This window comes from Gymnodraco acuticeps, unplaced genomic scaffold (genome assembly GCF_902827175.1).
Source record: "Gymnodraco acuticeps unplaced genomic scaffold, fGymAcu1.1, whole genome shotgun sequence".
Classification (NCBI taxonomy): Eukaryota; Metazoa; Chordata; class Actinopteri; order Perciformes; family Bathydraconidae; genus Gymnodraco; species Gymnodraco acuticeps.
Genome location: NW_022990158.1, coordinates 1,668,440 through 1,681,847, shown reverse-complemented (window position 1 = coordinate 1,681,847; position 13,408 = coordinate 1,668,440). Strand labels below are relative to the sequence as shown.

Genomic DNA, 13,408 nt, shown 5'->3' with positions numbered 1-13,408 from the left:
TGAACCCATATCTATGCCTCTTCATCAAAACTGAAGAGCGTTGTGGATGAACAACTCATGTCCTTTACTTGAGTAAAAGTAGAATTACTATGGTGTTAAGATATTCCAATACAAATAAAAAATCCTGAATTAAAAGTAATATTTAAGTAAAATAAGTCAAATGTACTTTGTGAATGCAGAATGGTTCTTTACAGTGTTGTAGAACTATGTTTTTGTGATTGAATCAGTAGCAAATACATGACAAATCATTTTGATATTGTAGATTGTTAATGTGGAGCCAATCTTAGACACATTGACAAACACTTTTTAAAATACTGTGCATATTAAAAATGTACGTTTTGCATTACAGTAAATCATGTGTTTGATATGTAAAAGTAGCTAGTTAGCTATCTAGTAGTAAAGTAAACTAAGCTAGTGAGTGTTTAATATACATTAAAAATACAATACCGACAAAATATAGCACATTTCAAAACACCTCATTGGTTGGGAAATTGCAATGGGTACTACTGTATTTTCTAGACTAAAGATGAACTGGAACTTGAAAAAAACTCACAAATTAGAGATGCAAATAACTCTCATCAACTAAATAATCGACTCTTCATACACTCCTCCGGTCATGTAAAAGCAGGAATAGGCATATCGTAATGTTAAGAAGGGTTTAGTAATTAATCATTCTGAAGTTCACTAGCTGTCACACACACACTTTTACGCAGACGCATTCATACAGCAGAGACGCTGCAGCGGACATGACGCTGTTTGTAAGGTTGTGCTGATAGACCTCTTGGGCACATCTGCTCTTGCCATCAAAACACACACACACACACACACACACACACACACACACACACACACACACACACACACACACACACACACGCACGCACGCACACACACACACACACACACACACACACACACACACACACACACACACACACACACACACACACACACACACACACACACACACAGATGTTATTCTTTACTGTGGAAAGAAAGAGGGGAAGGGTGAAGAAAAAAATCAACGACGGAAGGGAGAAAGAATGAAGTTAAGAGTGAGATCAACTAAAGAAGACGTTTTAGTTGGAGCATAATTTAACTGGTTGAAAAAACTAAAGTATTTGTTCGTCTTTAACTGCATTTTTGTTAAATCGTGTGGATGTAGGATAACATTCATAACAAATGCTGCACCTTCCTTTCTTCCACCAGTGTGAAATCTGGATTATCTCAAAGTATAATCTGGAGAAAAAAACGTATCCATACCTCCATACAGGTGTTCAAAACAAACACACATTTTGTATTGAATTCATATTGAAGTTGTTTTGAATGTAACCTGCAGAGACCTGTTATTTGGCCTGATGTTAGATGCTGTCATAATCAACTGTTAAACAATTTAATCCTTTGATAATAGCATGGACACTGACAGCATAACTCCCATTCTTTAATTGTAGCTGTTTCTTTTGTTGCTGTCAATCATGCTGCAATGTGTTTTCCAACATTTGGATATCAATGAAAACATGTAATCTTGGCTTCTGAAAAAGCATTTCAGAATTAAACCGTCTTTGTATGTTTTGTGTAAGGGTGTGTTGCAGATCTCACTTTGTTTTGGAAACCAAGCTGAGGTAAACAAATTAATGTTTTTTTCACGAGCGATGCACCAGTATTGATCTTATTGTAATTATTATACTAACTTCACTACATTTATAATAACAAAAATATGACTGAAATGAAACTGTCTTCCAACCGATTTAGGGTTGTCACCAGCTATTTGATCTGTTAAAGCGTGTGATTCAGTTGTTAATCTTAAAACACATTTTTAGATGATAATTCGAAACTGTTAAAGGATTTAGTTACACTTGTAGTAAAGTAAACAACTTAATCTAACGACCCTAAAGAAGGGGAAAAGCCAAAATATGTTGGTCCAACTGGAGTATGGTAAATCACAATTAATGATAACAAAATGACAAACAAATGTTTAAAGGTTATTTAAACATAATACAAATATTGAAATAAGGTGAAATGGTAGTCTTAATACTCGAAGTTATAAGCCTACACGTTTAAATTAATCATTTTTACATCAGTTCAGTTTTATTTTGTCAGCCGCATCCTTTCCTCCCACACGCCCCTCCCCTATCCGTTAGTAGTACTGTCGCTCTCTGATGACGTGGTCGGTGTTTTTACCATGGCGGCTATCTTCTAAATGATAGGAAAATGTGTGTTTTGTAGCCGCAAGAACGCTCGTAGTTTCTCATAAAAATTCACAACATATTCCTTTCAGAATGAATAACAGAACGTCTTATTTTTATGACCCAGACGTGGGAAACTTTCATTATGGTGAGTGTGGTTATGGTAACGAGCGGGCCTACAAAGGGAAACGGTGCTAATGCAAGCTAGCCTGATGCTAATAACTTCAGGGCTGTGTTTTTACATTTAAATTGAAGCGTTTCAAGCTTCGTATGTGCATTTAGAGGTCTGTTGTGTAGGTTCTTTAAACGTAGCTCAATTTCACATGTATTGCTACGTTTCTTATATAGCAAATGGTTTACTAAACAGCTCAGTATGTAGTAACTGCATAGTAGCTTACAATAAGGGTAAACGTATTGAAGTAAACAATGTGCCTATAATGCTCATGGGAGTATGCCCACATATGATATACACCTGTTGTTGATTATCTTAAACAAGCGAGAGAATATTGTTTGTTTAACTGCAATTGTTTTGGTTAAGCTATTCATTTGATTTATTAACACTATTATACATTTAGAGATTTAAAGATTGTTTTTGTTCAGAATAATGTAAAAGTGGCTTATGGAAATACCACAACTACTATTTTTAAGGGAAACAATTCACAATTCATAAAATATATAAGAATGGAAAATGTAAATAATTTATGTTGACAAATTGAGATGCATTACATTAATATATATGATTTCCTAAAGTCTTTTCACATGTTTGTAAAAACAACAACAATATAGCTGTTGATTGTGATGGGAGAAGTTTGTTCCAAAGAGATGCTCCTCTGTATTTTGACTGATGTCAAAGGGAAGTCCCAATAGTACAAATAAGTTGCAATAGTGGTAACAATATAAGGATAATACAAAATAAGTATTTTTAAGAACCAATTTAGCATTACAAAATAATACTAAACACAAGTATTTACACACATTTAAATATACAAAGACCTTAAAAGCAAAAAAACAAAAATACTTAGGATGATGAGTTTATGACAATATATGGCAAACTAAATTGAATTGTATTTGAAAGTGGAGGGCTGTGCAGACATGTGCAAAAGGCAGTCAGAGTTGACACGCCAAGGTATTAAGATGTTCACATGATGTGCATTAATGTAATGCATAATGTTTGTGGGGTGGATAAAAAGTCACAGTCAGTGGGGGGGCCGGGCCTTGTTGGGGGGGCCGGGCCTTGTTGATGAGGCCGGTATCAGAGGGGAAGAAACTGTTCAGGCAGCGAGAGGTGTTGGTCCTGATGGAGCGCAGCCTCCTGCCAGAGGGGAGGGGATACAAGTCCTTTGAGTGTCCTGTTACAAAATATCATAGTTTTCTTTTTTGGTCCGTTACGTGTTGTTGTGAAATTCAGCTGACCTTTAATAGAAGACAAAACGATGAATGTATCCTATGAATATGTGTTCTGTAATGTTTGAACTGCCTCTCCCCCCCAGGTGCCGGCCACCCCATGAAGCCCCACCGTCTGTCTCTGACCCACAGTCTGGTGCTGCACTATGGACTCTACAAGAAAATGATGGTGAGCAGAGATGCTGTTATACATTCACACCCTGCTGAGGCTTTACTCGCTCAATTAACATCTGCTCACTATCCATTCACAATAAAAACATCTCAAATCGGATATATTTAATCAGCTTTATATGTTTTTATTAGGTGTTCAAGCCATACAAAGCGTCTCAGCACGACATGTGTCGGTTCCACTCTGAAGACTACATAGACTTCCTGCAGAAGGTCAGCCCCAACAACATGCAGGGCTTCACCAAGAGCCTCAACACTTTCAACGTGGGAGACGACTGGTGAGCGTTGCTCCTTATTTATAAACATCATCACATATTAGGTTATGTTTGTCTCATTGTCCTTCAACAAGGACAATTCAATATGTCAAAATGTGCAATGATGTATTTGCTTTCTTAGTTCCCACTCTTCAGAAATGTTAGGGCTCAGATGTCTGATTCTCCGCCTAATAGCCACAGTGACTGAGTTATTATACCATTAATGAAATATTTGGCGCCCATGTGTTTTCGTTTCAGTCCTGTGTTTCCAGGTCTTTTTGAGTTTTGCTCAAGATACACAGGAGCCTCCTTACAGGGGGCCACACAGCTCAACCACAAGGTAAGGGGGGGGGGGGGGGGCAATCTAAGGGGTCTGATTCACCTGCCAAACTCACACTTGAACTGTTGCTGTGGCGGGAAAACAAATCATTCCAATCGGGCTATAGATAGACCCTCCAGAAAAACGCGGGCTAAAATCCTTGATTATGCGATTAAACATGCGGGGTTTTATGGGGTTTTATGGGGTTTTATGCCGTGAAATATGCCGAAAGTTGCGAAATATTTTTTTTAATATTGGGCTGTCTTATTTATTCTCTCTCACACACAACCTGCCACTAACATTAAACCCCTTTACTATTCAATTAAACACATTCAATGTTTATTTATTGTAAAAGCAATTGGGCTATTTTGATCACACACACACACACACACACACACACACACACACACACACACTTCTCCACTTCATTCTGTTTTCATTTACTTGTTCGTTATCTGACCAGCTTCAATCTTGTAGGCTACTCACCTCGTTTCTTGTAGCCCTCGAATGGGTTTTGGAGGTTGATGCCTCGGTGAACGTGAGTTGTTTGGCTTTCTTGTCCGCAGCAGCAGAAAGCATTTTAGAATCTTTGAATGAATCAAAGTGGGTCGTCACCATCGATGTTCTCTTATGCTCCAACACACAGTTGCACGGGGTGCAGAATAGTTTCCCCCCACTTTCGTGCAAGACTTCGGGGTACTGCTTGCTCGGTCTTTAGCAGAAATGTTCGTCGGTAAATGAGATGGATTAGATTTTTTCATCTTGGTGTTTTCTCTCTCGTGTGAGCTCCACACGTTCACTCTACGGTGTTGTTTACCTTCTGTCATGCAGATGACGTCGCGTCGTCATCATCATCACTTCACGTCAATACGAGTTAACTTTTTTCCCTCAACTTTGTGTGGAAAAATGCGGGGATTCTGCGGCCTTTTGATAAATATACAGCCTTTTAAAAATCTGCGCCATTTTGCTGATTATGCGGTAAATACTGCGATCGCAGAATGGCGTTTTTCTGGAGGGTCTATACAGAGTGCCACAGTGACGCCTCCTAAAACCCGGAAGTAAGTTAGCATTTGACCACTTCCGGTTCCTTCGACAAAAAAGAAATGTTGGAAAATAGCTGGAAATCAGGTCTGTGGTTGAGACACATTTAAGAGACGGATCACGTTTTGTTCTACGACATTAAATCCATCAGCAGTGACCCCACTGGTGATTTCTGAAGAGTTGACGTGTCTGAAAAACGATGGTTGTTACCGAGTGGCTGAATAGGACTACAGAAGTTGTCGAGGACCTTTTACGTCATTACACCGAACACGTAAACACTCCTCTAAGTTTGTTTTTCCCCGTGTTCTGTTTGAAAGCAAGTGTCTGCGCTCTTGCAAACTGTTCAATCAAAAGCTTCAACTTGTACAATTTTGAATCTGTAGTTTTGTTATATTCCATGGAATGCTCTTAACATCCCGATAGCAATGAATATCTGAAGTGCTTTGACAAAAAATACATAAAAAAACGTCATCTGTGGAAGCCGTAACTTACCTCGTGCCCTCATTGGTCATGTGTGCGTTCGTGTGTGTAGGAGGAGGGGCTCTGTGAGGAAGTGGCAGATTTTTTCCAGTTGTGTATTTTAACATTCTAGCAGCACTCGAGCCGGTTTCTCCAAAATGACCTACCCCACCTTTAAGTTGGCGTGACGTGACCCTGCTGTAGTTCCTTTATAGCATTACGTTAGCATTTAGCTTCTGGCGACTAGATTTATGATTAGAAAATGATAAAAGTAGGATAGACATGTGGATATTATCCGGCTGAACAAAACGTGATCCGTCTCTTAAATGTGTTTCAACCACAGACCTGATTTCCAGCTCTTTTCCTAAATCCTATGGAGAAATTGCATTGTGTTTTTGTTGAAGGAACCGGAAGGAGTTTACTTCCTGGTTTTAGGACGCGTCACTGTGGCACTCTATACAGGGGAGCTCAATGTCTGAATCCACATAGCATTGCTTGCTTTCTCCCCATAAATCATAATATATATATATATATATAGCCTATTGTGTTGAAAACAGCGGCCTATTGATACAAATGTTTTCCTGATAATACTATACAATCATTGTCCTTAGTGTGCTAGGATGAATCACCATGTAGAACAAGTTGCACTTTCCATATTTGCTTCCAAGCCAATGTGTTTATTGGATAGGACTTTGTAACTGTGTTCCAAAAATGCCTTATCAATCAAGTGTATTTCTATTGTTATCATGTGTGGGACCACTTTAGCCCCACCTGGTCGATATCTTCAACAAGGCTTTAGTACATGATCGATAATAACATGTCTTAATCATGGCACTTGCACTATCACTGCACTGAAAACATGTTCAGAAAGGCTCGTAGAAACAACTCTCTCATTTTGTTAGACAAACATAACAGTAACACATAACAGTTCGATTTACACCCACAAAAAGCAAGCAGGCTAAGAAACAATGGCCTGAGTGATATTGGTCTCTGCACTCTGTTCAGTGCTATGGACAGCGCTATCAGCAACTCATTGTGTTGTTTTTGCTATCTCTCTTTAGATGCATAAAGCTTGAACAGGCAAGACTTGACCTATGAGATTCACCGATGTACATTCTTAGCCTGGGAGACCCCTTGCGAACACATGGTGGAAATCAGGGCTCTATGCAGTGTCACATGCATCACAGCCACTGATTTAGTAGTTGTTATTATTTCAGCCACGTTAACTTCCTGTCCTCCTGCTGATGAGTAGAGATGTGGACAGCATTACACTTGTTAGTTCAACTGAAACAGCCCTGAAGGTAGACTGGTTACAGAGTCCTTGGGATTTTGTTAACGTCTATTGATAGTATCTCTTTTCTTCCAGATCTGCGACATTGCCATCAACTGGGCTGGAGGGTTGCATCATGCCAAGAAATTTGAGGTCAGAACGAAGTGCTGTATATTGGCCTCAATCTTTTCTGCTTAACTCATTGCATGGAGCTGTGAATGGTTGAAGGACTAAAAAGATGTTTCTGTGTTTGCAGGCGTCTGGGTTTTGTTACGTAAATGACATCGTCATCAGTATACTGGAGCTTCTCAAGTAAGAGGGTTCTCCTCTGAAGAACATTTACCGAGCGTTTGCTGTCTCTCTCTTTATAACCTCTGTGTGTTCCAGATACCACCCGAGGGTTCTGTACATCGACATAGACATTCACCATGGTGACGGCGTACAGGAAGCCTTTTACCTGACTGACCGCGTCATGACTGTGTCCTTCCACAAATACGGGAACTACTTCTTTCCAGGAACAGGTGCGAGCTGCTTTATTTATAACAATAGTATTGATTTATTTTGCTCATTTCTCAGATAGTTATGACTATTTTTAATGTCAGAGAGATATTTGTTTTCCTTTCTCTGGACTTTTCATCTCTAATCTAGTAAGGGAGGTTGTGGCTCAGTGGTTAGTGCGCTGATCTTCGGATCACGGGTTTGAATCCCGCTGCAGTCAAACATTCCGCTGTGTCCTTGGACGAGACACTTCACCACAGTATTGAATGTATGTTAGTCGCTTTGGATAAAAGCGTCTAACAAGTGACGTGTAATGTAATGTCGTGTAATCTCTGAATTTGAATCACAATATTTCCTCCCTTCCCTGCTCTGTAATTATTTTATAATTATTAAACTCCATTTACCAAGTTGTTTATGTTTCAAGTACAGCCTTGACATTTCTGTACAGAAGTGCATTCATCTGCATACAGTTTTACTTTGCTTTATAACACCTACAAAGACAAATACCAGGTGCATTTGTTCATTCCATTTTCATTTTTTGTTTGTATATTTGTTAGCAAATGATAAATAACCGAACAAACAGGGAAATGTGTGCATCTCTCATTATAACAAGGACATCTGCTTTAATGCTGGACATTATCTTTGTGTTTTCTCTGTACACACGTGTGTTCACACAGCGTCTTGGTGTGTTTGCAGGTGACATGTACGAGGTGGGAGCAGAGAGCGGCCGCTACTACTGCCTCAACGTTCCCCTCAGAGACGGCATCGACGACCAGAGTGAGCTCACTTCCTGTTTCAAGTTTTATTATTGAAATGTCTAACCTGTTGTGTAAAAGAACACATAATATTCATACTGTGTGTGTGTGTGTGTGTGTGTGTGTGTGTGTGTGTGTGGGTGTGTGTGTGTGTGTGTGTGTGTGTGTGTGTGTGTGTGTGTGTGTGTGTGTGTGTGTGTGTGTGTGTGTGTGTGTGTGTGTGTGTGTGTGTGTGTGTGTGTGTGTGTGTGTGTGTGTGTGTGTGTGTGTGTGTGTGTGTGTGTGTGTGTGTGTGTGTGTGTGTGTGTGTGTGTGTGTGTGTGTGTGTGTGTGTGTGTGTGTGTGTGTGTGTGTGTGTGTGTGTGTGTGTGTGTGTGTGTGTGTGTGTGTGTGTCAGGCTACAGGCAGCTGTTCCAGCCGGTCATTAAACAGGTGGTGGACTTCTACCAGCCGACCTGCATCGTCCTGCAGGTCAGTGTGGGACTCGGAGGCTCTGACCTGCCTCATAACTCTGAGGCATCTTAGCTAATAGTTTGGTCTGTGTGTGTGGGGACGTTTTAGACGGTTCAGTGTGATCAGAGCCAGATCTCCCATCATCACATTGTAAATCTGCGTGTTCTTCTCCTTCAGTGTGGAGCAGATTCTCTGGGCTGCGACAGACTCGGCTGCTTCAACCTCAGTATACGAGGACACGGGTGAGACTGACTTATTTGACATCATCAATGTCTCATTGGGAAACACTGTCAAGCAACTTCTCGGGTATACCGTTGGGGAGATTGGGAGCAAAAAGTCCAATTCAACAAGGTGAAATGTAAATCAGAATACTTCATATGTCCCAGGGGGAAATAAGGTTTGTGACGGCAGCTCCCTCCATTTTAGAGATGAATTAGAATAAAATAGAATGAAATACACATTTTAACATAAGAAGTTGCAATGAGAAATTAAACGGAACAGAAAACATTTATTTCTATGTTGGTATAGGGTATTTATTTGTATGATGACCAAACTACCGTGAGAATGTGATGCACACAAGAAAAAGTCCAATGCTGTGGCTCCATCTAGAAATGAGTAAATTGTTGATGAGGTCTATTTGAGGAAATATATAATGGAGGAGGACAGTCACTCTGGCCCAGGCCGCACAGCAGTTGTTCATGAATCAGAAAGTAGCTGCTTTGATCCATGCGCACTGAATTCTACATTCTGAAATGTCCATGGGCGACACACTGAACCCCAAAATGCTAAATGATAACAAAAAAACAACCACTCATTTAATCCAATGAATCGCTTTATTCTAATTGAGGATTTGGTCCAAAGAACAAAGAGTTTTATGTTGATAATGTCATCAAATATAGCGACAGGAATTCAAAGCTTCATTCGAGTGAACAAGAAGTGTTGTTCTGAGCTGCACTGTTGGAATCTGTCATTATAATGTATTGTGTAAAAGAAAACAAATATATATTTTCCCTTTTTTTGTTATAAGAGCAGAAATTCTACTGCACTTTTGTCTGTGCGGGGATCCAGTAGGAAAACTAACTGTTGTCTCTGTAACCTCTGTCTTCCAGAGAGTGTGTGGAGTTCGTAAAGAGCTTCAGGATCCCTCTGCTGGTCCTGGGAGGGGGGGGGTACACGGTCAGGAACGTGGCTCGCTGCTGGTGAGTTTGGTTCTCTGCACATAACGTCATGTTAAGGAGGTTCTGAGTTGATAGAGAACAGCAGATCTGCCCCTAACAAGAACCTGCTTTGCTCTGCTGTAGGACCTTTGAGACGTCTCTGTTATTGGACGAACCCATCAGTGATGAGCTGCCGTATAGCGGTGAGTGCTTCTTAGATACACCAAATACCAACGTCTCATTTCATCATTATGATCTAACACCCTGATTCCCTTTATCCAAAATGGCTTCAGTTTCAGAGTCCTATTATGTTTTTGTGGCATAGATATCAAAATGTAGCATTTCCAACCTTTGGCGCCATCTTTTGGAAGAGGAGTTATCTGACATTTGAAACTTTTTGAAAGAGGAAGAATTGAACAGAAATGCTTTCTCACAGAGACAGACAATAATCTATGTTGTATGTTCTCTGGATTCTGACCCTCCTCCTCCTCCTCCTCCTCCTCCTCCTCCTCCTCCTCCTCATCCTCCTCCTCCTCCTCCTCCTCCTCCTCCTCCTCCTCCTCCTCCAGAATATTTTGAGTACTTTGCTCCAGATTTCACGCTGCATCCAGATGTCAGCACCAGGATAGAGAACCAGAACTCCAGACAGGTGAGAAATTGTCCAATTATAACGATATATGAATCCATAATTCCTTCCTTTCCATGAGAAGTAGATAATGCTGCAAACAAATGAAGTCTGGAGAAACAAACGGGAGTACCAGCAGGAAGCTCAGATGTACAGCAAATCACATTTTAAAACACCCCAAACAAATCCATATCAGTTTGAGTGTACACTGTATTTACAATATGTTTATTATGCTGTCCACAGCCCTTTCTGAGGAAGCCGTTATTTAGGCTCTCTTTAAAGCCTCCAGACTCCATTGACAGAAACGATGTTACAGTCTCCTCCCAAGCACATCATGAAAAGAGTCTGTTCTTGTTGTCTCAGTATCTGGAGCAGATCCGTCAGACGGTGTTTGAGAACCTGAAGATGTTGAACCACGCTCCCAGCGTCCAGATCCACGACGTGCCCTCCGACATACTAAGCTACGAACGCACCGACGAGCCCGACCCCGACGAGAGGGGGGGGGAGGAACCCTACACCAGGTACACCTGGAGGGGCTGAGGGAGGGGGCTATAACATTATAATAACTTTTTATCAAATACTACACAATTATATCTTTGTGTTTTTTGATAGCATAATATACAACTGACTCCTTTAGTCACATGCTATACTATGACTTTTTATGATTTCTTTATTTTGTTTTATTACCTTTTTATGAAATACGTAAGTGACTTTTTTTAACAGCATTCTATATATTACTTTTTTCATAACAAATTATACTTTTTTAACATATTTAGTATGACTTGTTTATTGCATACTATGTTTAAAATATTTTGTTAATAGCATGCTATATATTATGAGTTTTTTATGACTTTTATTTCATACTATACTATGACCTAATTGCATACTTATTTTAAATCAAATCAAGTTTTATTTATATAGCACATTTATAAAGATGTTTGGTCGAGCCAAAGTGCTGTACATATAACTGCATCACTGTTTTCATAAATAATAATATACTGATTGTCAATCATGCGTCTCCATCAGACCCGAGGCAGCCAATGAGTTCTACGACGGTGACCACGACAACGACAAAGAGAGCGACGTAGAGATTTGACTTGAGGATGAAAGGGGCGGAGCTTTCCCTGCAGCGTTCTGTTGCATCACATCAAACATCACTTCATGACTGCAGCTTTTACAGAAACTACATTTCTGGAAGGACTGAAAAGACTCGAGCTCTGTTCCTGCTTTCTTTTAGAAGGTCCTCTTTTTAAAAGTCCTCAATCAGCCGCCATCTTGGTCCTTTACACCACCGACACTCATCAGAACAGCCAACCTACACACAGCAGTATTCACATTTCTTGTTGGAGCCATCACTTACCGTTACAACAGGAAGAGCCCAGATCACATACTCTTTAATAATCCTGGCCATATCCATATGATATTACTTCTTTGAAGCACCGTCCACTGGTATTCAAAACGTATATTTTCGATTTTGATTATAGACTTTTTCTCACTTGTTGTCTTGTTCATGAAATGTGTTTGACTTTTGAAGGAGGGAAATCTCATCTGAACCAAAGTTATTTAATCAACGGAGTTACATTTGTAAACCGCAGATGTCACATCAAAAGGCAATGTTTTGATCTAATCCGAAATGTCAAGCAGGTGCTGTGTGACAGGATTCAGTGTGACATGTGAAGGCACTCTTTGAAGAAAACTAACACCAGGTGTCATTGGAAAAGATGTGAGGAGTTGTTTCAATTGCAAGGAACTGTCCAAGTGCCTGCCACGATACATTAGCCTCGTTTAAACTGACTACATCTTAAGAAGACTTATTATTTGACGCCCCTATGTAGTTGTCACAATGTTTTTCTACAATCCTACAATTATTCAGGTGAAGTCAAACATTGGTTTAGAGCTGGGCACTTCCATTTTTACTTTATTTGGACTGGAACATCGATCAATGAGGCAACTAGACGCTTTTCCTATTTACATTCCTTTCTCTGTACTCCTGGATACTCTGCCCATTACTGTATATATACATGAATACATGTATGAACTGTGAGTGTGTTCATATTGGAGAACATGACACCTGTGGCGATTGTTGTTTAGGTTGTTAAACATTTTTGTAAAGAATCAAGTTGAAATACGTTCTATTATCTGCCACCTCACAACCTCTTTTAGCCAGAAACAGTTTCATGTGATTTTTTGATATTGTCTACTTTTGATTTTAATAAAAATTCTACAAATTGAAAATATTTGAAAATGGAAAACATTGAATCCAAAGCGTCAGCTACATGATATGTAATGTGTGTGATCTGAAGTCCTGGGTCTTTATCAGCAGGATTTGAAAATGGCCGCATACTATGCTAGTTTTTTCAGATATTTCCACATACTACATATTTATTTCAAATATTTGGACATATCATACTTTGTTTTTTTTCAGTTTTCAATACACTTTACTTTCAAATGTTTTATTCATGTGTTCAACATGCTTGACTACCGTATATAGTTTTTTATTTGTTTGCGACATACGTGTTTTCTTTCGGATATTTTCAACATTCTTTTTTTCATATATTTTTGACATAAGATAAGATAGTACTTTATTGATCCCAATTTAGGAAATGTATGTGTTGCAGCAGCATAAAAAGACATGGCATTGTACAACACAAATTAAAAGACAAGAAATAAACAAGAAAGTAGAAAATATACATGTTGAATTTAGAAATGAACAATAACAAGATATAAAGCAAGGTATTATATATACATAAGTATGTGACAGATGGAATATTAAATATTGAACAGATTATATAAATGTACAATGTGGTTATTCCAAGAGA

General features: G+C 39.3%; 1 protein-coding gene across 1 annotated transcript; it reads left to right on the top strand.

Moving 5' to 3' along the window:
- The first annotated feature begins 2,126 nt into the window (after positions 1 to 2,126).
- Positions 2,127 to 12,841, top strand: hdac3 (histone deacetylase 3). Its single transcript, XM_034217421.1, has 15 exons — positions 2,127 to 2,334; positions 3,677 to 3,759; positions 3,894 to 4,036; positions 4,271 to 4,352; positions 7,198 to 7,254; positions 7,358 to 7,413; positions 7,489 to 7,622; positions 8,296 to 8,376; positions 8,752 to 8,825; positions 8,985 to 9,049; positions 9,917 to 10,006; positions 10,109 to 10,167; positions 10,534 to 10,613; positions 10,953 to 11,110; positions 11,616 to 12,841. The coding sequence occupies exons 1-15, from the start codon at positions 2,280 to 2,282 to the stop codon at positions 11,683 to 11,685; spliced, it is 1,287 nt and encodes a 428-aa protein (XP_034073312.1). The 5' UTR covers positions 2,127 to 2,279; the 3' UTR covers positions 11,686 to 12,841.
- The last annotated feature ends 567 nt before the right edge of the window (positions 12,842 to 13,408 follow it).

Coding starts and splice junctions, on each gene's coding strand:
- hdac3 (XM_034217421.1), top strand. CDS start 2,280: ATGAATAACAGAACGTCTTATTTTTATGACCCAGACGTGGGAAACTTT. Junction 2,335..3,676: donor CGTGGGAAACTTTCATTATG/GTGAGTGTGGTT, acceptor TCTCCCCCCCAG/GTGCCGGCCACCCCATGAAG. Junction 8,826..8,984: donor CGACCTGCATCGTCCTGCAG/GTCAGTGTGGGA, acceptor CTTCTCCTTCAG/TGTGGAGCAGATTCTCTGGG.